This window comes from Blennius ocellaris (assembly GCF_963422515.1).
Source record: "Blennius ocellaris genome assembly, chromosome: 17".
NCBI lineage: Eukaryota > Metazoa > Chordata > Actinopteri > Blenniiformes > Blenniidae > Blennius > Blennius ocellaris.
Genome location: NC_137666.1, coordinates 14,770,700 through 14,796,561, shown reverse-complemented (window position 1 = coordinate 14,796,561; position 25,862 = coordinate 14,770,700). Strand labels below are relative to the sequence as shown.

Genomic DNA, 25,862 nt, shown 5'->3' with positions numbered 1-25,862 from the left:
CTATTTTGAGGACGACATGCACATTTAATGAGCATCATTCAACTCACATTCTTCACCGCTGACAAGTGAGCTTAGCTGGTCATCAACACCGGAGCACACTTCATTGATAATCTTTTTCTGTACTTCTTGGATCTGGTCAAAGTTGGGCACATTGTACACATGCTTGTTGTGAGGCGTTGAAGCCATTTCTCTCAGCTCATCTTCATCTGCTCCTTTGATACCTGAGTGAGGACATTTAAAACCAAACCAATTACTCACATGTTATTGCTGTCTGCTGCACAGCTGGGACAGACTGTTGACGGTTTAAGAGTATTGCTTATGTTAAGGGGAAAAAAAACAGTATTTTACTTTTTCTGGGCCAAAAGTGGATCTTGCATCAAGCAATCAAAGGAAAACCAATTGGTTTCCAAGAATAGGCAAAGTTCCACATGGGAGAGTGAAGATTCAACAGAACACTGAATAATAAACCATACCTAGAACAAATATTTCCACTCCAATGTTCCTAAGTCTTCGAGCATGCTCCTCCACTGGATCCTGGGACTTTCCATCAGTGATGATCATGGCTACCTTTGGAAAAGCTTTCCTGGATCCAGCCGTCTCAGTGAAGATGTTTTGTATCAGGTAATCAATGGCGTCACCTAAAGGAGAGTTCATGAGCTTTAAAAAAATGTTCTGGTCTTAATGTTAAATTAATCAAAACTATCAAATTAATGAGCACATTACCTGTCATTGTGTTCCCTCCTTTATACGGCAATGAGTTGATGGCTTGGAGCAGGTCTCCTCTTCTGGTGTAACGGGTAAGGGGGAACTCTGTGCGGGTGTCAGTGCTGTACTGAACCACGCCCACTCTGGTCTTGTCCTCGCCAATGTCAAAGGCCCCAGCCAGGGCACTAATAAAACTACGGATGTGTTTAAAGTTTTCTCTGCCCACACTCCATGAGCCATCCACCAGAAAGACCAAATCTGCAATTGCGCTGACCGAACACTCTGCAAAAAGATGGCGGAGAGGCACGATAGTTATTCAAAATCATAAAACGTGTGACATATTTTGATTGATCCAGAAGAGCAAAAGCTTGGGTTTTGCTGGCGGTTAATGATGGGTGTAAAAACCCCAAATACAGAAAACCACATCTTTATAATGTCTTAAATTAAATTGATTTTCAATCCAAAGAAGGTATGGCAGTGAAACTTTGGTCTTGGGAAAATATTTTTATTGGTCCATTTCTCCTGTCTATCTAAATAAAAGCAGGTTCTTGACAGTTAGTTGGATTGCAGAGAGATTTGCATTCTGACATCAAAGGAAATGTCAGACTGTGCCAAGCAGTGGGCTGGTATAGTGATTCCAGCAGACGGAGGGGGGGAAAAATGGACTTTATAGACTAAACATTCAACAAAGGTTCAACCAGCAAAGTTCACTTTTATACTCTGAATTCCACAGGGTTATAAATCAGAGGTGAAATTTTCTGGAACGTTTAAGATGACTCTATTGGAATAATTGGCCAGGCTTATGCGGATGGACTTTAATCCTCAATCCCGCTGGTCTCATTGACTCTAAATTTGATTCTTTATATCTCCAAAGCCACACTCCCAAAGGGACATTTGCTAAGTCAAAAGGCTCAGAGTTAATGTTGAAGAACTATGGCTTTAATGCAGGAGTTTAGTCAAGATTTTTGAATCAAGGCTTGTTTTGGACTCGTGCTCACAGTTTCAAGTCATAAGGTGATGGAAAAACAGTAATCATAGATTTAACATGAGTCGAGGAGAGTTTGGCAAATCATTCCATGGGGAAAGAAAAAAATATTATGGTGCCACTCATGATGGGGGTGGGTACATCTAAATAATTTGGAAAGCCACTTGGCGGGGGGGTTGGGGGTGGCCTAGTTCAAATCTTAGTTGACATTACAGTAAACATACTCACTGATTGCATCTGACTGTGGCCTCCTGACTCGTTCACTGCTGTTACTGGACTGAACTGAAACACAGGAAACACACCCAGATTCACTTTGTGCTCAAATGAAAAACAAAAAGCAGGAACATCAACACGTCATGAAAAGTCGACCCCAGAAAGTGAATACAAACTCATAGCTTGGAGCTGCATTAGCAAAAAACATTGAGTCAAACATTGAGGGTCAAGTCAAGGGTGATAGATTTTATTCTGTCTCAGAATGAGAAAGTGTTTGGTTTTGTTGAAGGACTCCTGTATGTCTGATGTCCCAGAGGACAAATGAGAGTTCCGATAACCAATAGCATGTACTCACTCGTCAGTTGTCCAAAGATTGGGATGCTCTCGTCTGTCCCATAAAAGGAGTTTATAGACACTGAATAGTCCAAGTCAGGTGTCAGATCAGTGATCGAGGTCATGGTGGTATAGGCATCAAGGGTAAAGTCTCTAGACGGTTCCTCTAAAAAGAGAAAATGGAGCATTAATGCAGTCCATCTTACATATAAAGAGCCTGTGGTTTCTCTACCAACCTGCATCTGAAGTTACATATATTCTGAAGCCCTCTATACTTGATGAGGGTCTCCTCCATGACATTTCCACCGAGTTCTCATTAAGAATTCTAAATTTCAAGTCTGAAGGTGGTTCCACTGCAAACAGGAGACAAAACAGCATTAAATCGCAATACATGAAGGCAAAACATGTACGATTATGACTTTATTTCTGATCAAATGAAAGGCATTTCCAATCAAGCATTCACATTAATTCCCAACGACAAACACTTCAAGACTGAAGTGGACTCGTTTGTTGTTGGGGGCAAAGACACACAGCAGTGACGTCCATTGGTGAGGGTGACAGGTGAGGAACACACAACAACATTGAAAAAAAGTGTGAGAAGCCATTTTTTGGGGCGGGGTTGGAACAAAATGGCACTTGTTTGAGTTGCCAAGCCGGGACGGGCCGGCAACTCAAGCACTGGCATACAAATATCATGTGCATAACTCCACGCATACACTGAGTGAACCATCCACATGCTAAGTGCAGTCATTAACCAACGCATGCCCCCGACCGCATACTGAAATGCTTTCATGACAGAGCTGAGCTCAGTATACAAAAATACAACAACGATTCATTCTCAAGTTACTGATTATACAATGGAATCAAGCTGGTCATGTGCTTGTTGGTGTAAATCTCCACAAAATTGAACACCATATGTTTTATATACATTGTATATAAACATATTTCACAGACAGAGAAGGTGGTTTGTTGTTTATTTGGTTAAGACTCTCGAGTGAGTAACACATCCATTGCAAACCTTTTAAAAAGAATACACAATTCGTCGCTGGAGACTCTTGTGTACTTTTTCATTGACAGCGCAATGCATAAGAAGGCACGAGAGGACAAGACTTCTGTGGTCAATCAAATGTACTATGACAGAGAAGGTGGTCACATTAACAATAAAATGAACACACAACAAGAAAACAGTGTGACAGCATCACGCTCCTTCACACCGAGCTGATCACAGCGCCATGCATCATGTACATGAGAAAGTTGTTTGACTCAACAACTTTGATGGACTGGACAGTAGTTTTCCATGTACAGTTGGGACCACACAGACAGAGATGACAAACATATTTTAAAATGATATTCTTGTCTTACGTCTTGTAGGGCTGCAGGTGGAGGGGAAAGGCTTATGCTGAGTGCAGTGTGTTAACGTTTGATATGTAATTTACATGCCAGTAATCTGAAGAGATACGCATCAAAGTGTAATTCACCTTTGGGATCTCTTCTCTTTGCTTTTTTTTTTTTTTTTTTTTTTAAAGCAAAGTTTTTCAACATTGTTTTACATGCAGGTTGTAAATGGTGATCAAAGCAGAGTTTTTAAGGATGGAGGACAGGGGATAAAACAGCCATGCAACTTCACGCTCAAGTAAAAAGTCACATGTTAAATATCAAGACTAAAATATGTCATAGGTGCATTGGTCATATAGACTTAGTGTGGTCTTTACTTTCAAACTGAACATTTCTGACTATAGATTTCCTATTGAAAAACTATAGAAAGTACAGAAAATCTAAAATTCAACCAAGCTTTACTATTTAGTCTCATGGCATGCATATTTATTATGACTTTAAAATTAATTGGGAGGTGATCGCTCAGCTTTATCAATCTTAAATTACATTTTATGTGTTTTTTGAAGTACCTTCAATCACTATGTGGTTAAAATAACTTGTTTCCCTACCAAATCATGCAACAAAAAAAAAAGACATGCAACTTAAAGTCTTATATGATAAATTAGTATTCAATGGCAAACATTGGGTAGTTAATGAAGGTAGCACGATACAACGTTGGTTCGAGTACTTAATCACTGGTGTGATAAATAAGCATGCACTGGAAATCACAAGGCATCAGTAAGAGCAATATTAACTATTTGGGCCGTATAGCGTCATGCCAGCTGTTGATAAGCGTGCCACAGGAGGCTAAGAATATCATTGTAAAATACACTATGAGGACAAAGCGCCATAGCTTGGGACACATTGAATATACAAGGCAGATGACGAACAGGAGCCCACCAGATACTCAAAAACTGGGATCGGAGAATCACCAACCTGGCATTTCAACTCAAGGAGTCCCGATGGACCATGTTTTCCTTCATTTCTCCACGAGTACGCATCTCCAACACTTAGAGGGGTGTAGAAGTGTGTGCTGGTGTGTGTGTGTGTGTGTGTGTGGGTGTAGATGTGGATGAGGCGGGTGAATTTGCAGCATGAGAACAATGGAACGAAGGATTTAAATAAATCAAGAAAAGCTTATTTGGGTTGATCTTCAGTTGCATGACGCGACTCCCACGTTTGGTCATGGCGAAGTTATCCGAGCGTGTCCTTTTCAATTTGTTAGAATTTCCTGAACCATATGTCCGTGTGGTTTTCACAATGTAATCAAGAAACAAAGGCGGTAACGTTGGGATAGAAATCCCAGAGGGTGAGATTTGGGATGTTGTGGTTGCTTTTTGTTAGATGGAGGTCTGTCCCATCGGGTTCTAATAACGGGCACCTCTGGGCTCCCAGGGGCCGCAGCCTGGCTACTGTTGCGTTGCCTCAACCTCCAGTCAGCCAGCAATTCCTGCAACCGAGCTGCTGCCAGGAGGAGAGACCGAGAGAGAGAGGGGAAATAACAGCGACTCTCCCAAAGAGGCAGGACAGACGCCAAAGTAATTCCGCAACATGTGCTGACATTAAACATTACTGCATATTAACTTTCCATATGTGTTGCAACTCAGCATTTTTGCAAATGCCCGCAAAAGGAGCCCGGAGAAAAAAGGCTCTTTGTCTTTGTGCTGTCTGAGGATTAATTGGCTATTCTCGTATTTCATCTTTCCATTCCGCTAGTGGAGATATGTGAGCGAAGACTCCTCTCGCCACGCAAGGGAGCTTTCCAAGGGTAGGGGTGGGGATCACCAGGTTTCCGTACCATATTTCCATCTTTGCCATTATTTTAGATCAAACTGCGAGCATATGAAACTGCATTGAGTCATTTTTCTGTCAAAGCTTCCAAGTACTCTAACAAACTCTTAACCATCCTTGACATGTTAGTCCATATGAAGGAATTTGAAAATTGACTCAAAATTAATATTATGATTTCATGAAACTGTCTGCACTCTTCATTAACATACAACATATTTTGTTCTGTATTGTTTGTAGATAAACTATCAAACAACTATATACACTTCATTTACTTGTTCCAACATTATTTCATGAAGGATTTACTGGGGTTTTTTTAACCACTGTAGCCTTGCAATCCTACTACATGCACAACAGGAGCATAATACTGTGATTTCGCATTTCAATTCCTAATTACCAGGGATTTAGTTTCCTTTCCGTTCTTTTCTTTGGAAAAACCTTCTGCCATCATAAAATGAACACAGAAAAAAGCCCTGCTATAATATTTACGAGCAACATTATCCTCAATATAACTTTCGGTTTGTGCCGTGCTGTTTATTGCATTTAATTAGATATTGTAAAAAAAAAAAAGGAACTTCATTATGCTTGGTTTGTTGTGTTTGCCAAATCCGAACGAGAAAATTGCTCGCAAAGTATCAGTTTAAAGCCGGAAAAATTGCAGCCCTGAATAACAAGTGAGTGAGACCTGGAATCTGGATAGGACATCAAAGCGTGTAATAAGTCTTGACAGATAAATCTGACAAAATATGCAACAAATGAGACAAAAAAAAAACAGAACATGACAGTCATCAAGGAGCCAATCACATAGTCAAATAGCATACACATGAAAAGAAGAATGACTTTATTCAGTTTATCAGTACAAACAGTCCCACGCTGACAGGTGATGACTTCCTGACATTGGAGGGATAGATTACACTATTTGAAGTGGGGCTGAGTGAGGTACTTATCCATAATCCTACCAAACATGGCAGTTGGAATAATCATTCAGCTTTTTGGGCTGGAAAATGTAGAGGACCAAAGAAAAACCTCTGATTTGAGCTCTTTTAAAAGGATCAAACACATTTCAGAGCTCAGCCTGACCACTTCTCCAAACTGTGCTGACCCCAGGGATAAGTACCACATACAACCCTACTTTAAAAAAAAAAAAAAATGCCAGCCATCCCTTTAAAGTGAAAGGCGGTCATTCCTGTAACATAAATTACTGGAGGAGAAAATAGGTGAAAGGAGGGAAGGAGGAGGTAAAGAGGAAGAGTGTATGTAAGTGGAGCGAGTCCAGGTGGTTTCATTTACCTTGAGCATCTATGGAGGAGAACAGAGCTGCCAAGAAGGCAGCCGCGGCCAGTGACAGCCCTATCTTCATGTTTGGCTCTAAAGAGTCAGCAGCGCATCAATCAGCCTGAGGAAGGAGAGCGAGAGAGAGAGAGAGGGAGAGGGCATCCAAGCTCCAGATCACTGTGTTTTATAACAATGCGCCGAGCAATCCCAGTCCGCTTTCGACTGAAATTACATAACAACACGGCGCACGCAAAACGCTCCTCTGAGTTATGTTACTTTTAATATGGATCCACATTGAAGACTCTAATTATTTAACCACCCATCCATCATAATCACAAGCGGTGCAAGATCCATCTAGACTCTCTTGCACAACGCGTGCCACACCTTGCTGCGTTCAGCTGACACCCAGAGCCGGAGGCCCTGACTGACGCGCTGCAGGTACGCAGCCATCAGGGGAGGAAAGCATTAAGCAGATCTTTATCGGGTTTGACTTCGCAGACATGCATTAAGAATGTTCTGCTTGTTGGTATTGCTTTGATCACTTTGGAGGTTTAGTCTGCAGATCAAACATGGTGATACATATATTAGTTTGGATTTTTCTTTTGAAACGACTGGCTTTGAGTGAACAAGTCTGCAAAATTAAACCTTTCCTTAAAGGGGGTGGCAGCCGCTCATGACAATTCACAACTCACAAATAAAACACAAAAAACTCACATTTATGTAATTTATTTAGTAGTATCTTGGGGGGGGGGGGGGGGGGGGGTTTCTCAAGTATTTTAGTGATACTCAAGTAATAGTCAAGTCAAAACTGTCTGCACCCACAATTTGATTCAAACCTTTTGATGAGAAAACTTAATGAGTTCATTAAGTTAACAAAAAAACCTTGCTTTGTCTCTTTTCCTATGAAAAGAGACAAAGGTGGTGGTGGTTTTAAATTTTGTATTTTTTCTCCAATAAATGTGCTCACATATTTCACAAGAAAATTGAGCTCATTGCCTGCGACTGACAATCCAATTAAATGTAGTGAGAAAAGTAAATAAAAGTAAAAAAAATGTTACAGTGATGCATTTACTTTGTTGCTGTAAGTACAAGTCAAGCAAAACATGTCAATGGGATATGTTAATTAAAAAAAAATTTTAAACAATTTTGAATCTTGAAAAATTGCTTGCTGAACTCTGATTTTATAGCCCAGAAATAAGGTTTGAGCAAAATTCTGAGGGAAACTTGAGGCCATGAAAGCAGAGGGTATATTTGACTTAAGTGGACCTAATGCTTTTGAAAACGTGAGTTTTTAAGGGTATAAATCCAATCTGTTAGATTTTTAAAGATAAAACTCAGCAGATCAGCTTGTTGAGATGTTGACACAGGCTGTGCGCCCCTCCTGGTGCCCAAGTAGAAACACTGCAGCTCCAGGGGCCGAAGTCTATCTTTTGGCCCCTCAGATACAAAAACCTTATCTAATAAAGAATTACCCAATGGATCCTATAATACCCCGAAATATATATATATATTTAAAAAACTATGTTCCCTAATGTGGAGACACTACATTGTCACGTAGTGGGGACATTTTTTTTTGGCATTTTCATTAAAATATGATCTTTAAAAATATATATACCTTACTCCATATATATATATATATATATATGTTTAATTCCGGCCACTTATCTTTAATCAACAAGTTTTGTCATTTTTAAAAGCCCTTGCTGGATATTCTTATGCCTTCCGTTTGGAATGTGAGTCAAACTGTTGGGATGCGCAATTACGCAAAAAAAATGCGTAAAACTTCCCAATGTTCTATTTTATGAAAATTAATCATCCTCCACCTTGAATGTCTCCCAAAAAAAAAAAAAAATTTAAGAAGACAAAATGCTTTTCTTTCTCACTCACCTATTCGAGTCCCCCTTAAAAAAAAGCTTGAGAGCAGCCCGCTTGTTGGAAAGTATAAGAGAGAAGTTTGAGGAGCTGCGGCAGGACTTCTCTCTCCTCTCTGGCTACTGGAAGCTCCACCAGATGTCCAAGCAGGGAAAGCCTCTTTCCAAGTGGGAAGAATCTTTCCACCATCGGCTACTTAATAAGGGAGGAGGGCAGGTCCCAGCTCTCAATTTACCATCATATGTGCTTCTTACGAAAGCTCTGCCTCCTGCCTGATATATTGTCCCCCGCTAAGACCGATCCGGTTGTTGGAAATGACTTTTTTTTTTTTTTTTCCCCCTGCATTCCTTTGGTGAGCGATTTAATGAGTTTCCAATGCCAGTATGACTTCACAGCAGGGTCACATCTGGCTAGACAACAACCGGGAGGGGAAGTGTTTTATTTGCGCAACATGCAAGCCCATCCAGCTTATTTACTCAGATGTCAAGTGAAATAAAAACATTTTTTAAAAGTTGTTTTTTTTTTTTCCCCTGCTTTGAAAACAAAAAATTCCCGGTGTCATAACACAGCTATTTCTCATAATGTGCTCAAGATGATACGAGAGAAAATAGTAAGAGAACTTATATCATCCAGTTTTTTCCGTTTTCATAGTAATATGCGACATTGATGGGGAAAGTTGGGTGCCTGTCCGTCACTCACTGAGTGACAGGTTTATGATGCCATCTAGTGGTCAAATTGGGAAACTACAACCGTTAACTAAGAAAGAATTGATGCTACGAAATTAAAGCACCATATCATCAAAAAAAAAAAACAGCCTGATGATTGTTTTTTTTTTTTAACTCTATTTTATTGTTTTTTGCTGATTCACCTCATGTTTTTAGATTTTTATTTCTATTTGTGTACAGTACAGTAGTTCACTAATAATTGTTTTTTAACTGCTTCAGAAATAAAGTTGAGTTCTGTAAACCACATTTTTGACAAACTTTGCTTTCTTTTCTTCTGAGGTAAACTGACACAATCAATCTAAGAAGTGAAGTTAATTAACCAGCAACATCAAGAGCTGGACCGTGCAATAAAATAGTCATTTTGTTGACATGTTGGAATGTCATTGTGTCATTATGTGTTAGAATGCAGAATTCACAGCTTTGCTCATTTGTATGTTCAATATATAATTCATAAACTGTCCAAACAAAGGTACTCCTGAAACTCTAGTTTTGACCTCAACTATAACAAGCATAATTGCTCTGCGTTTGGCTAATACAACTCTTTAAAACACACATGACATATTTAAAACGTTTTGTATTGTCAGGCTATCTTTGTGTGTGGTCATCAATGAAAACCTTTTTGAATTTAGAGCCACAAATTAACCTCAAATGCATGTTTCTAATGCAGCCAACAGGAAAAACTATGCATGAAGAGGGAGAACATGCAAACGCCACACAGAAGGGTTCAATCCACTGGAAGTGGGCCAATTGAAAAGTACTGACACAAAGTTGCACTTGTGTAATGCGTGTTTGGCCCTTAACCTGAGAGAACATTTTGATTTTAATGTCTGTCCAATGTAATGGAAATGTCCCCCCTACTACATTTTTTAATTCATTACGTTGCATCTTATAAACTTTGGCCATCGTTCCACAAATTCACTGGCTACTTTGAGGCTATAATCACAAATCTAACAAACGTTCCTAGATAGATGGGATGTTGAAGCGTTTCCAATCATATTCAACATATGAATACGATTGAAATAAACAATAATTCCCTCAACATTCGCACACATATTGAATCTGCAGACTGATTACAAGTAAAACAGATTTAATCTTTGATAGAATTCGTAGTCCATGCTTTGTACAATCAATAAGTGCTGATTTCAAACATGAAACCTCCTAATATGGACACTGTAGTCTGCACAACAGAGAGGTGATGCTCCGCGCGGCGCGTCTGCATCTTTAATCAGACGATAACGTCCAGCGGCGCCGTCCTGCGTCACTGTGCCTTCTTGGGCATGGCGGCGCTGAACAGCTCGTACACCACGTATCCACTCCCTGAGGAGAAATCAAACAAGAGTCTGAGACGCACTAAACACCCAGCCACCTGGAGTCCAACCAACTGGAGTCCAACCAACGCCTGATGAGCCATCAGGCAAATGACTGTAATTTTACTGGGAAAGGTTTTCTCTGTGGCAACAGTGGGGTCGAGGCGCGGGGGAGGCTTTGAAGCAACACGTGAAATGAGTTTGGTGGACGTACCGAACACAGTGAGCGTCATGGTGGCTCTGTAGAGCAGAGCGTCCTTTGACCCGCCCTTCAGATGAATGGGCATCCCGTTATCCTCCTGGTAGAGACACAAACCAGCGCACGTGACTGTCGGAAGAGGGGAATGCAAGATACCAGGCAAACACGCCATAATGTTGATATAACAATATGATTTGCAAAGAAATATACTATTAATGTCTGTGTGCTTTGAGATGTATTTTTCCCTAAACAACAGTGCTCTTTCCCTTGGCTCGAATTTACAGCAGCTGTTCCTGGGCTGTGTGTTTGAGGGCCCCTTCTTCAAAAGGTGAACTAAGTTCATTCTAAGAAAGGGATTTACAACATGTGGAGAAAAGTAAACGTTCTACAATAATTACATAAATGTGTCAAAGATTCATTAAAATACTAATTCATTTTATGAAAAAAAAATGTATCGGTCAAATTTGTCCATCAAAGACAGTGGGCAGGGCTAATGCTGACACTAATCTAGTCAAACCCATTGTTTTAGTCTGAAGATTTTTTCTTTTTTACTTTTTTGTCTATATACAGAAAGATGTAACAATGACCATTTACAGCATGTTTATTGTAGTTAGTTATTTTCACAAAATCATAAGAGGAAAAAAATTATCATAATTTAAGAGCTTCAAAACAAGGTGTTACGTTAGAGGATCTGCAGGAGCTTTCTAGGCAGTTGGTGAGTGATGTTCCACTCTAAAATATTGGTCATTTAATGAATTAATTCCAATTGTAACCAAGTAAAGATGTATTTTAGTAATTATTTAATGGCATTTATTGATTGAATTTTGGCGCTTTTAGTCCTCAATAGAAACGAGTCAATGGCCTTCCTTCACGACGTCTTGATGAGTCTCACGATAGAATATGTTGTAGTTCACGGCTGAGTTCAAAGACAATCAACTCTTCTTGTGCTATTTCATTTTTAAAGATCAAATCATTCTTTTATATGAAAAAGAATAGAAAATACTATATTGTAGCCAGAAGGAAATTCTTTAAATCAATCTAAATATATTAGCTGAAACTGCTCTAACTGCTTCGTACGCAGGTTTAATTTGTCAATGTATTTCAGCTCATTTCACTTACAATCAATTCACACTGAAAACATGAATAATGTGAATATAATCTTACGAAAGCAGGAATTTGAGCCAATCTCGGAAATAATTGTAGCAATTCCAGTTATCATGTACACTATGCGATGAAGCAGAGCTTACTATGGGATGAAAAGGCAGTCTGTGTACTAAAGTCATGTCTCTACTGCTATGCAGGATCAGCAGTGGGTTTTAATCAGCAGCCTGGAAGCAGAATTAGAGTGACTCCAGCCAGCTACAGGCAAAGGTCATTTACAAACTACAGGAGGAAACTCGCCGATACTTATCTGTCAGGCTACAAAGAAGATAAAAATAGATTCTGTCTCCAGAACCTGGGAATAAAATAGAAACTTTAACATTATCATTATCATTATCAGAATAGACAGACATCATTTTTAAAACACACTTTTAAACTGACAAAGGGAAACTAAATTTGTCGGCATAAAGTTATTTGAGAAGCAAATATCAAAGCTTACAGTCTACACACCAACATTTGACAGATTGTCTGTACTCTTCACAGGAACACTTATCAAACGCTCCAATATAAAGCGAGTTCACTGGGCTGTAACCTCTCAATACACAAAGTACAATATACAAGAAGTGCTTAAGCTGCTAGATGAAGTTTATTTTAATTATTATTTACCATATTTAGGCCACGACGTTGAATAACAAATAGAAAGCTCTTCGGCAACAACCCAGTGAGATAGTGGCTTAAGATGACACCTGATTTGACATCAATTGTTCTATCTATGAATCGTCTTGACATGATGTTACTGAAGTGCTGAAGAACCTTTACCTGGAACAGTTTCTGCTTTTGCTTCACAGTGTTATCAAGCTGCCTGCGGGCGCTGCTGCTGATGGTCCGCCTGGACAGCTGCTGGAGACTCTGCAAGTAAAAACACTTGAAGTGTTTATTATAATCACGACTGTTAGAAAAAACTAAAATGTCTCGGAGAATGACTTGAAATACAAGTAGTGTGGAGCGTTCATGTGCTGACATCTGCTGGTCACTGCTGTGTACTGCAGTGCGTAAAACCAGAGGTCAACTCAGAGCTGTCATCTCTGGTATGTGGAAGTTTGTTCACAAAAAAAACTTCCAGATCAATATTTCCAGGTCAAATGTTACACTTTAAGTTACATCTGTGCTATAACAAACACGACATAAAAATAGATATGTATGTAGGTAATTATGAATTGACAGTCCTGCCTTAACTCATAACACTTACCTCATCTGAGTCAAATTTAACCTCGTGAACAACTGTGTGAGTTCATATATGAACTTGATGGAACAACACCTATCAGTCCCATGTCTCAGAATGTAGTGGGCCACCAAATACAATGTAACGTCTAAAAATTACACCCATAGCTGTGATTGTGTGATTGCTGTGAAGTTATTGAGCTGTGTTCCAGATTATGTGGTTTCCCTGTTAACTAGTGACCGACTTCCTCGAGCGTCCCTCGTCGCTGCTATAAGTTGAAATAAGACAACGATAAGATAACAAACGGCACGACACTTCGAAAATGTATAGTGAAGTTAAGTTGAGTTATCCGGCACAGCTCCAGATTCCTGTCGGGTTTTTAACACAGGTTGCTTTTAGCGACATATTAGGACACCGAAGGCGGCCGGTCACCAGATAACAGGGAAACTACTTAATCCGAAACACCGGTTTTATTACACCACTTGTTGCTTTCGCTCACACAGCACAAACGACCGGTCTTTTCCGGTTGTAAAGACACGACAACTATATCATATGACGAAAAGTATCTCGTGCATTTCCAAAATAAATCACTTTATTTCACAATGTTACCCAGAGGTTATACAAAGGTGAGTGGAACCGTTACTCTGTAATGTGAACACATCATCGGAATCGGAAACAAAATCAATTCTACGGCAATATTATGAGTGTTTCTCGGCTTTGAAATTATAACAAATGTTTGCCTTACCTTCAGCTGTCTGTACATATCGGTAAACTTTGTTGTACTGAGGTAAAAAGTTAAAGACACACACCACAAGGACGGACACGCACTGACAGACTTCCCACAATCCTCTGCGACTGTCGAGTCACGTGGTTTTGTTTTATTAAATTTCCGCTCAACATAAATAATTAGAAATTCTTTTATGAATATTTATTGTTATTAACTAAATGTAGCCCCAAATTCAGTTATTCCCTTAAGTTGACTGGATGAATCAGTAATTAATTACATAATTAATAATTACAGGCTCAAATCAAACCTGCCTTTCTTAGATATTATTGAAAGCGCAGTTTTTAAACAACGCAATGTTTTGTTTTTTTTGGCAGAAAATGATTTTCAGTCTAGACACAGCACTGAAACTGGACTTATTAAAATGCTGAGTGACATTTACACATCTGTTTAAATGTTTCTGGACCATATTCTAGCTATTAAGAGATGTGAAAATGTGCTGTTACACAGGGTTTACACGTCACAGCCAGATTTTACTTCCTTATTATGACCGGGGATAAATTCATATATTTGATTGATTGAACACACTGTGTAGACCACACATCATGGGAATAAGATGCTTGTTGAGAGGTTAATCTTGTGACAGCAAAGATCTTTAATAGGCCCCAAAAAAACATAGTTCATATTTTAAGAATGGTAAAATTGCTTTAAATCATGTGTAATATGAATTGTGAGAAAATTAAATGGATAAATTGCAAATGACACCAACGCAAGTTCTTTAATTGGACCCTACAAGCCTTACAAAACACAAGATCTTGAAACAAAATTGAAACAAATGTCCTATTAATAAATCAGGTGTGCAGTGTGATAACAGAATGAAGAGAAACAAAGGAGGAAAACCAACAACTTTGACACTTTCAAAGTGCATATTATATGTTCAACTCTGAGAAACGCATATAATTTAACAGATGAAAATTTGAACCTTCGGGAATTGATGTGCTTTAACCAACCACCGCCCAAAGGCTTGAAGATATAGAAGTATAATGGGACGCAGCATTCAAACAAGCCACCATCTCGTATTTAAAGTGTGCAGCATGACCAACCAGGCACAGGAGAGGGAAGATAATCATATTTCCGGTATTTACGACAGCTCTCTGAGGATAAAGTACTTCTTGTTAAACTTCTGGCATAATGTAACTGCACACAAGCAGGGATTATCTCCTTTTATATTTAAGGTCATCTGAAAGAACACGGAGGTTTGTCAATGAAATAGTTTTGTATATATTCATCAGCAGGACATGTAACAATATATAGACAAAACTTGCATTAAAAATACAAACATCCTTCAATAATTAGGTCATTCACAAAGCAGTGCTAAAATCAATACACAAGTACTTTGACAATGCACAGATAAATAAAGGAGAAAAAAAACAAAAAAAAAACACATTGGTGGAGTTGACTTTATGGTCTCAGCAGCCAGCTTTCAGCGACATGCACAGAAACACAGAGATATGCCTTTGATGCCCGACACGAAAACATATTTGAGACATGTGCGACACGACTGCCCTTTAACAACCAGCAGATGGTGTTTTCAAGCTAAAATCCAACGAGCAGTCCAGAACCGAGTCCAGGCATGCAGAGAGCGGAAAGCGCTGTGAGAGCTGCTTAGTTTGGAATATCGGCGCTGTTGTTGCGGGTGTCGTATTTGTGGTGGATGATGAGCAGAACCACGCCCAGGAAGAAGCAGATTGAGCCCACAGTAATGTAGGCGATTCCCAGGAAGGGGTTCTTGCCTCCCATCCAGGAGATGGTGCTCAGGATCATTCGCTTGCGGCCGTCGAAGCTGAGCACGGGGTAATCTGAGGACGTGGGGTTAAAGAAAATGGACCGAAGCTTCTAGACGGGAGTCCACAGGTTTACAATCAATAAACAACACAATATACAAAATACATTATGTATTACCAACTGGAAAGAGCCAAATTCATTCTGTAGCAGAGAAAAATGACCCCACAGCCAGTGTTTATTACCTGCAGTGAAACAACGAACCCGGAGTCCAAAGAGTGATGTTATGAACCCCACAAATCTAATCATGTCTGTCTGGGTTTAAAAAGTTGTCCAAATCCTCACATTTTCCCTTTTTCCTACTTCCAACACCTCAAATTTGAAAGCTAAAATGTTCACTCGTCACCTGATCGGTCCCCCACAAACATTTGGTGTGAATAACAGTTTTCTAGTTATCACTACACTCTAAAGGAGAAATGTAAACTGATGCCTGGTTCAAATGAGCTTCAAATAACCATCATCCTACCATTATGGGGGGTAAACAGCATTTAAAGGATACTGTAGGTGATGTTCAGGACGTACTTCCCGCTGGGTAGAGTCGGTGTGGTGCTGGACTTTTTCTGGATGATGCGATACAGCTTCCGGAAGGTGGGCAGCGCCGCCGTGCGCATCCACACGATGAAGTCCTCGTTGATGAAGCCGTTGTTCTCGGGGTCCGACGAGTCCAGCTCATACACGGGCTTCCTCCAGTTCACAGGCTTACTGGTTCCTGAGAAGCAACAAACCCGGGTTCAATAATGCAATTTAAGCATTTACAGATTGACATTTGTTTTTTTTCGATTTTCAAAATGTACCTTGAAAGGCTACTGTGAGGTTGCTGTTTCCACCTGGATTCCTAAACTTCACGTGCTTGTCTGTCCACCACGCAATGCCCTTCTTCACCAGAGGGATTTCATTTCTACTTCCATTGATATTAATATGATACAACTCGAGAGTGTCTGAAATGGAGACGCATCAGTCAAGAGTTGCAGCTTTAGCAGTGCGGCAAAAGAGCAGAACCCCAGTAAACACAACACTGTCAAATAGAAGTTATCACACTTGGGGGGGCGCCGAAGCGCTATATGCACAGGAAACTCCAGGGGGTTGGGTCAACCTTTTCCCAGCAAATATTTTATCTGCCAATGTTTTTATAAGAAATCATGACTTTAAAAAAAAGGGTTTAACAGCTTCAGACTAGAAATAACTTACCAGATATTTTACATTTAATTGAGCTATAAGATGATTAAAAATGTTTCTTTTTTTTTAAAATCACACTACATGAACAGCAGCAGTCCTTAAACAGACGCATGTGAAAAATGTGACTTGTCTTCAGGCCTGACTCACCGTTAAACAGGCTGTTAGCTATGGCTCCACATGGAGCAATAGGCAGTCCTTCACTTGTGCGATATGGCTCACATTCCTTGCTGGGGCTCTGTTCAAAATCAAAGGAAGTATTCAGCTGATGAAAGAGGTTTTTTTGTTGTTGTTTGTTTTAGTTTTTTTTCAAAAAGGAAAAGCAGAGAAAATCAATTTCAAGGTCATACTGTCAAACCAGTGCTGTCCCCATTCAGCTGGCTGTCATCTCTGGACTTCACGTAGCGCCTGTGGTTCTGGTAGAAGTTGGAAAGGCCGTAGTACATGAAGACGTTGCTCTGTAGAGAAGAGACCACAGACACATATGTAGAAATGTTAGACGACTATTCCGCTTGTGACACACGAAGACAATTTGCATCGAGGGGCTTTTTCAGTTGTGTTTCACAGCATTTTCCTCACAGATTAAGGCTCTTGGTTCTGGGAAAGTTTGCAATTGGTCTGACTTCCATGACACTCCACACCACATCCACTGCCTGTTATTTCATTCCCTCCCTCGCTTGTCCATTCTCTCACTGGTCTCCCTCCTTTTATTGCTAGTAACTAGGTCATTCTGCAATTCACCATGACAATTGTCTCTTATATTTGCCCGGTATATGTAGATTTAGTTGATCTGTCCATTTTCAAGAAATATGTGATTTTTGTTTAAAAAAAAAAAAAGACATGCATCGCTGCACTTTGGTTAGTTGTACTTGCTGTAAATAACTTGTATTTACATAAATACTACAATTTGGTTTACAAATTAGACTATTTGCAACCACAACTCGGTGTACTCTGTTATAATCTTGACTCCAGACTGCAGACAGTGAAATCTCTCCTCCACAAACTGTTGAGATAAAAATATAAGCAACATTAGACCTTTTAAAAATAATCAATCACATTCTCTTGAGAGTGAATCGACCAAACCTTGAGTGTTCCTTTCTTTAGACTCAATATAGAAAATTCCATCAGATGGGCGCCCCCCCCCCCCCCCCCCCCTTCTTTTGCACAAGCACCACTCTCGGCGTCAGCACTGGAGGCATGCATTATTCATTGGTCTCAGCATAACTGGGAGCCCAGGCAGGTTCTGAGCTCACCTCGAACGGCTGCTCCAGCGTGAAATTCACGGTGCAGAGGCACGATGTGGTGCTGTTCCAGCTGAAGTTCTTGGCGCAGCTGTAGCACGGGCTGTCAATGTCCACGCCGGTGTAGTCGATCTGAAAGCAAAGAGCGCGTCACTTCAGAACAGCAGAACTGAGACCGAGGAAGTGCAGCTGAGTCAGAAAGATGTACAGTTTTACAGTTGGTAGTATGGTTTTATTTCCTGCTGTCCTTGATTTGTTCAACATATTCGGTGTGTTTTCATCTGGAGAAAAGTTATTTTTTGAGCTAAATAAATATAGGAATGGCCGATCTTGGACTGAGTTTTTCTGATCATTTAATTTTTATTTTACATTATACTCAGGTTTCACTCATTACATTACTTTATATCTGTGTATGTTGAGGCATCAGGCCATTTCATTGTCATTAAAATACAACAGTATAGATTTGATGCGATCCTCAATTTTGTGAATTTATGAAAGAGTATTATATTTTAATCATCCACTGGAAGTCTTGCAAAACAAGGACTTGGCCCCACCTCTGCTGGAAGATATTTTTCAAACACAGCTTTGGCCTCAAATTCTATAAAAATAATCATAATAATAATTAGGAGCTAAGGGGCCACATACTAATAACTTAGATCTTAACAGGGCTGAAAGTGCAATCTGATGGCATTAAAACGGATACATTTCCAATAGTTCCGGTTATAATAACGCAAAGAACAAAAACAAAAAAAACGATATAAAAAAGTTTACTTTTAAAGGCACGTTTTACACAATTTATGTGGAATATCTTTCTTTGAAATGTGCAAGAAAACTTCACCACAGAAGTTATCTTTCAACTCACTTTACTAAAAGCACTGATTTCCACACCCTTCAACATTTCTATTTTGACAAACTCACCATCACAATAGGAGTTCACAGCCAGGAAAAAGGCAGCTCCCTTTCGCTGCAGCGTCTTGTTTACTTGTGAGGCTCAGCTAATCTATGATCGTATCCTGAATACCTCCAGGTTCCATAAAGTATTTGTCTTACAAAAGAACACGAGACCCTGTTCATAAATTACTAAGATTAGTTATTTCTAACGATTTCTACAATGCAGGTACTGTATTATTGTTTTGTTTTTTTCTTGTACATTTTGCACACTACAATGTCATCCCTTTGACTGGATTGTACCCTGTTTTGACAGAGTGGTCATATGGCATTCATGCACTGGTAGAGGAAAAGCCTGGACTTTCCTCCCACAGTCCGGGGCTGAAAACAATCCAGAACACCAGGATCGTACCTCGAACTCCTTGATGTTGTTAGATGTCACGTAGAGGCCGATGCCGATGGGGATGAAGATGAGCCCGATAACGAAGAAGGCCGGCAGCACGGTTCCCGCTGTCAGGATGGGCTGCCAGGCCGGTAGTCTCTGCTGTTTGAAAGCCGTATTGTCGGGCTTCTTGCTCTTCGCCACCCCTGCTCCGCCGTGAGTCGCAGAGCCGGAGTGGTGCCCGTCCTCTTCCTTAGCGTTGTAGCTGGACGCCATCATGGCTGCGATCCGCCTCGACCAAAATAATCCACTTTAGCCGATAGACAGCAGCTTGTCGTGAACCCTACACGCAGGGGAAGGGACGCGGCGTCGAGGCAAAGTGTGATGTCCTCCTCGGAGTGAAACGTGTCCTCGGTCTAATCGAAAAATCGACTCATTTTAGTATTGATTCAGGGTCTTGTTCATCTCGTCCAAGAGAAAGAAGCCGGAAGTCACGCAGCCAATCAGATGGTGGAAAGTTAGACTCTACGTCCTCACTGATGGAGACGCCCTCTTAGTCACGTGGCCACGACTGCAAGTAAACATCCGGGACATTGGCATTGGATCAGGCGTTGCAAACAGTTAACACATTCAATCTTTACAATGACGCTAACGCAGCTTCTAAAGTTTCATATTGACCTTATTCCGGAAGTTTGCGTGGGCGGCGCCATGCGCGTAATCACACTTCCGGTTTAGCCCCGCGCTACTTGATTTGCGATACGAGTCTGTTTAATTGTTTCCAATTTAAAGCACAGTCACAAGTCAGCAAGATTACATCGCTGTGGTAAGACATCATGGAGGAGAAGTAGGCCAGTGCAGGCTTTGTTTATTTGTTTATTTGTACATTAAAATTCCTCCTGAGCTCCTCAGTGCATGTGTGGTCTCTTCCCATGTCGTTCTCTCCATGTTTCTGTGACAGACAGTGAAAGACAAGTAATTAGCAGAGTCAGAAAAACAAAGTTTTACAAATGGAAATACAATATAACAGACTATTGGTGCAACAGAAAGTATAATAAGAGATAAAGTAGCTGTACTTTAGTGTTTACATTCATGCTTTACTGGTCTCAGTTTTAGAATAGACTAGACTACATTATCATCATCAAATGTATTGGCCTAAGGTGATGGTAGTGAGCATTAATTAAAATCTAACCCTAACCCTGCTACTCGATTGGCCTGTTTGTATTAATCTGCTATTTCATATTGATTTAGGGAGAAACTTTAAAAAAAAAACTTTAAAAAGAAAGCGAAGCGAGCCCCGGCTCAGCCCGTCCAGCGGTCTCTCTCTCTCTCTCTCTCTCTCTCTCTCTCTCTCTCTCTCTCTCTCTCTCTCGTCCCGGCGAAGAGGCCGTTTTTTCCCGCGGCGGCTCATCCTCCGCCTCTCGCGGGGAAAAGCGACTTTAAAAGCTGCGAGGTGGATCCGCGGTGTGGACGGTGGGCGACTCCGTGGGCTGTTTTCCTCTCGGTGTTTGGGTCCGTTCCAATTGATTGAGGGGCCGCTTTTCTTCTTCACAGACGCCAGAAATAACTCCTTTCGCTGCTTTGTCCAGAGCTGATGTCATACCGGCGGAGCGCAGCGCGCACCCCCGGATCCCGTGCAGCGGAGCACCGAGCCCAGCTCAGCGGGAAGTCCCCCCCCCTCGCTCCACCGGATCGCCCCTCTTCACGCACGTCGTGCAGATTTAAATAACAGTGTTTTGATTTGTACGAGATCTAAATTACATTTTCCATCATCGTCTTCATCATCATGCCTCTGGATAAAAGGAGGCCCAGAAGTTATCACAAACACACAATAATAAACAATAAACACAGAAAAATAAATACATCTTTTTTTTTTGTATAGCGGAATCAAAACACTACAAGGAAGTAAAAAAAAAAAAATTAAGATATGTGACATCAACAAATAAAAAAACACAATTTGTTGTTGAGTAAATGTATATATTAGAACAACGGTTGCTTAAAGACAAAATATATAAACAATGTACTAGTGCTATTTTAACATGTCAACAAAAGCACTGATTGTAGCAAAATAACAGAACCAAAGGGTGTTTCCACAAACCTTGATAGATTAAACTGGATCTATATTCTGGATTAATTTAGCTTCAATAACTTCAAAAACAAGAGGCACATAAGCTGCCATTTATTTCCTGTAAAGGCTTATTAAAGTGTTCTATTCTATACTTCATTAGATTATTCACTTTTTTTATTTTTTTTCTGTCATTTTATCAATGTTCTATTTCCATGTTAGTTTCTCATCTCACCACATGTCCAGATATTGTACTACTCTAACCTGTTCAACTTCTTCTCCATATAGTTTCAATGTTATGTCCTTCCATAAAAACATCTAGTTTGTGATTTACCTTCAGAAAATCTGACTCCCCAGCTCTCTGCCCACTGCTCCAATTTCTCAATTGCCCCCTGCAGATCTTTCTGTAAATATCTAATATTATGCCCTCTTACCCATAAAACAACATCATCTGCAAATAAAGATTTTCCTACACTTGACTCAAAATATTTAAACATATCATTTATCATGATATTGAATTATGTAGGGCTACATACACTCCCTTGGGCATTCTATCCTCTATAATATAGAGGATAGAAGTGCCACGAATTTCTGTCAGGTGTGTTATATCTTGTGTCGGTCACCAGTTAACATGGAAACCAGTTGATCCGAAACACCAGCCCGCTGCTTCGCTCAACGTGACAGTGGGTCCAAGTGGGACCTAATAATTTTTAATTTTCTGTTTTTATTATAAATTAATATAATATAATCATTAATTAATACAATTGTAATAAAAATAAAATTGTACATGAATATTTTAAATAGGCCAACCGGAAGTCGTTGGCGCATGAAACGACAGTTAGACCTTAATTGACGTTTAAACGGGACTGCGAGCAAACGGCTCACAGTCTCCGGAGCCTTTGAGGTGAGCAGACGTGTGTGCGGACCTGACCATAGCCACTCAGCGGCAACGAATTTTGAGAGCAGTGATCAGCAAATCATCCATATATTGAGTAAGTGTTGATTCTGGGAACTATCCATTATTTATTTTTATTTTTCTGTTGACTCGCGTGATTAATTATGTTTGTTGGCAACATTGGTAGCATATTGTTAACTTAACATGTCGTCCATCATCAAAGAAACGCTCTCGATTATGAGTTTTTGCTGCCGGCAGATCACCAGTGGGATTTATATTAATAACAATACCACTACCTGAACTTTACAGCAGGATCAGACTTTACACCACACATTTCTCACTCATGGTTGGACACCAACGTCTAACAAACCAAACTAAACTAGATGAAATAATTAACTCCCTGAACTGAGGAACAAAAACACAATACATGCACAAATCAACACACACAACAACACAAATCAACACACACAGCAACCCTATCAACAACTTCTGGCAACACAAAACCTGAACTTCCATCATGCCTTGCAGCGACCAACTCCGTGATAGCTACATAATTAACACGAGATTTTGTTTTTGCACTGTGCAGTATGCTTTCAGTTGCACTCACACTTTACTGACGCCAGATTACATTTCTGAGATGTTTTGATGGTTAAACACTGTGAGAAACTTTTTCTCCCATCAAGGTGACTGCTAGCTGCTAAAGCTAACTTGTGATGAACTTGTCCCCATGACAACACATGCAAACATTTGCAGTCTTACATCTGCTTTCTCTCTGCTACTCCTACATTATTGATACTTTTTCACTATTATTGTTATTATTACACATTTATATGTAAATGTACAAAAATGGAGACCAAAAGTGATCAGGGTGGAGCTGTTGGCATGTTTTTGGGCCTGTGAGCAGGCTGTACTCTCAAAAGGTGTTTTAGCCTCAATACATGATTTGAAGTGAAAACAGATAGCGGAGCCGTCACTAATCACGGCACGTTTTATATACAAGGAGCTTTACACAGTTTATTCTCTTCTCCACAGCTATTGAAGTGTGGTTGATGTTTTCTCAAAGTGTTTTTAGTTGTGTTTATATATACTGTTGTGAAATCACCAATTCAGTCATTCCTGAAGTTAAGAACTATGAGTGCCAGTGTTTGTATCATTATTCTTATAACATCTTTGGCTTTAAAGAGACTGTGAACCTTATTCTAATATTCAATGCTTTTTCCATCTCTAGAATGGACATTTCCAAAGAGACCCATAATCTCTTTGAAGAAAATCCCTGGCTCGACCCAGTCCAGCTTCCTGAGGAGGGACAAGCTTCTCTGACAGAGTATGTGTATGAGAAGTGTGGTCAGTTAGGATACTATATATTGCTGTGAAATCATAAATCCAGTCATTTCGGATATTAAGAACTATTAGTGCCAGTGTTCATGTCATTATTCTTGTATAACATGTTTGGTTTTAAAGTGACTGTGAACCTCATTCTAATATTCAACGCTTTTTCCATCTCTAGAACGAACACTGTCAACGTTCTGGAGGATCTTGTTGAGAATTCTAACCCACCAGATCCGCTCCAGATCATCGAGGTTATCGAGGAGCAGCAAGATCCTCCGCTAGGGTATGTGTTGTTTGCAATTCATGCTGTATTCTTTAAGTTGCCCTTCATTTACTGACTGCCGTTTACATCTCTGAGACATGGGAAAAGATATATTTAACACAGTGCATTTTTGCTCAGCATTCGTTGTTGTTACAGTTATTTAATTTGGTTTATGTTTGTTATAAGTGGGATCAGTTGTGTTTCTATACACTGCTGTGAAAGAAATCATAAATTCAGTCATTTCTAATGTTAAGAACTGTGAGTTCCAGTGTTTGCATCATTATTCTTATAACAGCTTTTACTTTAAGACGACTGTGAACCTCATTCTAATGTCCAATGCTCTTTCTGTCTCTAGAACGATTGATGCAGACTTTCTGGCCTTTCTTGGTGAAATCTTCTCACCAGAATTGGTCCAGAGTTGTATGAATTCCGAGCCTGAACTCGCTCCCTCTCAGCCGGACTGCGGTCCAACTGGTGGCCACCATGAGCGGACGGACGTCGGAGCGGCGTCTCAAACGTCTGAACGTCCAACTCCACCAATGACGGCTCCGACGCTCCATCACGCTCCTCCCGCCATCCAGATGGATCCTGAGAGCCAGGGACAGGTGAGACGTTCAGGAACCGCTCAGTGACAGGAACTTAGAGCTGTGATTTCACTTGTTAACAAGTTAAAGATGTAAAGCAATGTGGGACTCTTCAGGTGATGAAATATTAACTATATGTCCACAATTTACAGTTGAGACAGTTGATCATTGAGTTTTAAATGTAGTAAACATAGAAAATACTTTGACAGGTTATTGTGATTGATAAATTACATCTCTTTTAATTGCACAACAAAATATGCTTTTAAAAAAAAGACACATTTGATCTAAATTACATTGAATTTAATACAAGGGATTATTTATCTCTTTAATTACTCCACAAAATCAAACCTTTCCTCCTGCAATTGGCCTTTAAATACCACCTCACTGTGTGTGTGTTGCCTCATAATCAGTCAAAGTGACCTGGTGTCTCCTGGTGTTGATCTTAACAGTCTCTCAACTTGTGGAACTTGTGTATTTAACACTTTTCTTTTGTCTCCATTGTGTTCAGGGAACCTCTCAGACCGTGTGTCCCGTCCTTCCTGCTGGTCCTCCTGTCCCTTCTAAGGCCAGGTGAGTTCACCTGTCCACTTCTGGCTGATTGTACCGACATGAACATCATGACAGTCAGCTTGTTTCCCAGAGCTATACTTCAATCTCTGAGTCACTGCACAGCTAGAAAACCTCTCTTTATTGAGTGTGAATCACGTGTTTGGGTGTAAAACCATACCATCCTGTCACATGTCGATTTATGTTTGAACTCTTCCTGAATGCTTGCTCTGAACATTTGTTTTTGGTGTCTGTAGAAAACGAAAACGTGGAAGCCAGCAGGGAGACGAGCGGCCCTATGTGAAGAAGCCCTGCAACGCCTTCATGGTGTTTCTGAGGGAGCACAGGGCCGCCGTGGCAGTGGAGCACGGTCTGACGGGGAGCGCCGCAGTGAATGTGGAGGTGGGAAAAAAGGTAAGATGTCCACTCCTACATGTTGGAGATACAAATTCATTACTCATGTTTAGAAGCTGGCTTGTCTTTGGGTGTGTGTGTTTGTGTGTGCTGACAATGTGTTGTCATCTCTCCACAGTGGAAGTCATTAACGAAACACGACCAACAAAAATATTATGAACAGGCCAGAATAGAGGCTGCCATCCACGAACAGACGAATCCTGGCTGGTCGTCTGCTTCTAATTATGTACGAACTCTCTCCTCACCCAAAACTCATAAATGTTCACAAGATGTCACTTAAACTGCTCAAAAGGTTGTTTTTTGGAATCAACTTGGTTATTAAAGTATTTTCTGTGTTTAGGGGAAAAAACGGCGACGAGTGAGGCGTCCCGGGAACTCCCAGGCCACCAACCCTCCAAGGCCACCAGGACTTCCTCTTTTT

The 25,862-nt window shown here is 40.2% G+C and overlaps 3 protein-coding genes across 6 annotated transcripts in view; all 3 read right to left on the bottom strand.

Moving 5' to 3' along the window:
• col12a1a (collagen, type XII, alpha 1a) overlaps positions 1–8,698 on the bottom strand; it is a 56,101-nt gene extending 47,403 nt beyond the window's left edge. For all 3 annotated transcript variants that reach the window (XM_080513467.1, XM_080513468.1, XM_080513469.1), the window contains exons 1-8: positions 8,561–8,698; positions 6,689–6,794; positions 2,473–2,589; positions 2,259–2,402; positions 1,919–1,972; positions 724–987; positions 474–638; positions 48–221 (exon numbers count right to left, since the gene is read on the bottom strand). In XM_080513467.1, coding sequence (XP_080369593.1) covers positions 48–221; positions 474–638; positions 724–987; positions 1,919–1,972; positions 2,259–2,402; positions 2,473–2,589; positions 6,689–6,758 — 988 coding nt within the window. In that variant the 5' untranslated portion in view covers positions 6,759–6,794; positions 8,561–8,698. The remainder of the gene's footprint in view (positions 1–47; positions 222–473; positions 639–723; positions 988–1,918; positions 1,973–2,258; positions 2,403–2,472; positions 2,590–6,688; positions 6,795–8,560) is intronic.
• A 1,658-nt stretch (positions 8,699–10,356) lies between these two features.
• cox7a2a (cytochrome c oxidase subunit 7A2a) lies at positions 10,357–13,936 on the bottom strand. 2 transcript variants are annotated; one of them, XM_080513244.1, is made up of 4 exons: positions 13,845–13,936; positions 12,697–12,786; positions 10,792–10,876; positions 10,357–10,587 (listed from the first exon to the last, which is right to left on the bottom strand). In XM_080513244.1, the coding sequence occupies exons 1-4, from the start codon at positions 13,860–13,862 to the stop codon at positions 10,529–10,531; spliced, it is 252 nt and encodes an 83-aa protein (XP_080369370.1). In that variant the 5' UTR covers positions 13,863–13,936; the 3' UTR covers positions 10,357–10,528. The 2 variants fall into 2 exon arrangements, with proteins under 2 accessions (XP_080369370.1, XP_080369369.1); XM_080513243.1 differs by having other exon boundaries at positions 12,697–12,801; positions 13,845–13,876.
• Positions 13,937–14,586: 650 nt separating this feature from the next.
• Positions 14,587–19,837, bottom strand: LOC308142148 (cell cycle control protein 50A-like). The gene is made up of 7 exons (XM_080512474.1): positions 19,380–19,837; positions 18,092–18,211; positions 17,189–17,296; positions 16,989–17,076; positions 16,460–16,603; positions 16,165–16,374; positions 14,587–15,682 (listed from the first exon to the last, which is right to left on the bottom strand). Exons 1-7 carry the CDS (start codon positions 19,626–19,628, stop codon positions 15,489–15,491), a joined length of 1,113 nt encoding a protein of 370 aa, XP_080368600.1. The 5' UTR covers positions 19,629–19,837; the 3' UTR covers positions 14,587–15,488.
• Between the last annotated feature and the right edge of the window lie 6,025 nt (positions 19,838–25,862).

What these genes read in the sequence shown, in the direction of transcription:
- cox7a2a (XM_080513243.1), bottom strand. An exon ending in AAAAGCAGAAACTGTTCCAG is followed by an intron (nt 10,877 to 12,696) that starts GTAAAGGTTCTT and finishes TGTCTCTACCAG; the next exon opens with GAGGATAACGGGATGCCCAT. An exon ending in CATGACGCTCACTGTGTTCG is followed by an intron (nt 10,588 to 10,791) that starts GTACGTCCACCA and finishes ATTTCTCCTCAG; the next exon opens with GGAGTGGATACGTGGTGTAC.
- LOC308142148 (XM_080512474.1), bottom strand. Translation starts at nt 19,628, where the DNA reads ATGATGGCGTCCAGCTACAACGCTAAGGAAGAGGACGGGCACCACTCC. An exon ending in GGGACAGCACTGGTTTGACA is followed by an intron (nt 17,077 to 17,188) that starts GTATGACCTTGA and finishes GATTTTGAACAG; the next exon opens with AGCCCCAGCAAGGAATGTGA. An exon ending in AGCTAACAGCCTGTTTAACG is followed by an intron (nt 16,604 to 16,988) that starts GTGAGTCAGGCC and finishes TCTCCATTTCAG; the next exon opens with ACACTCTCGAGTTGTATCAT.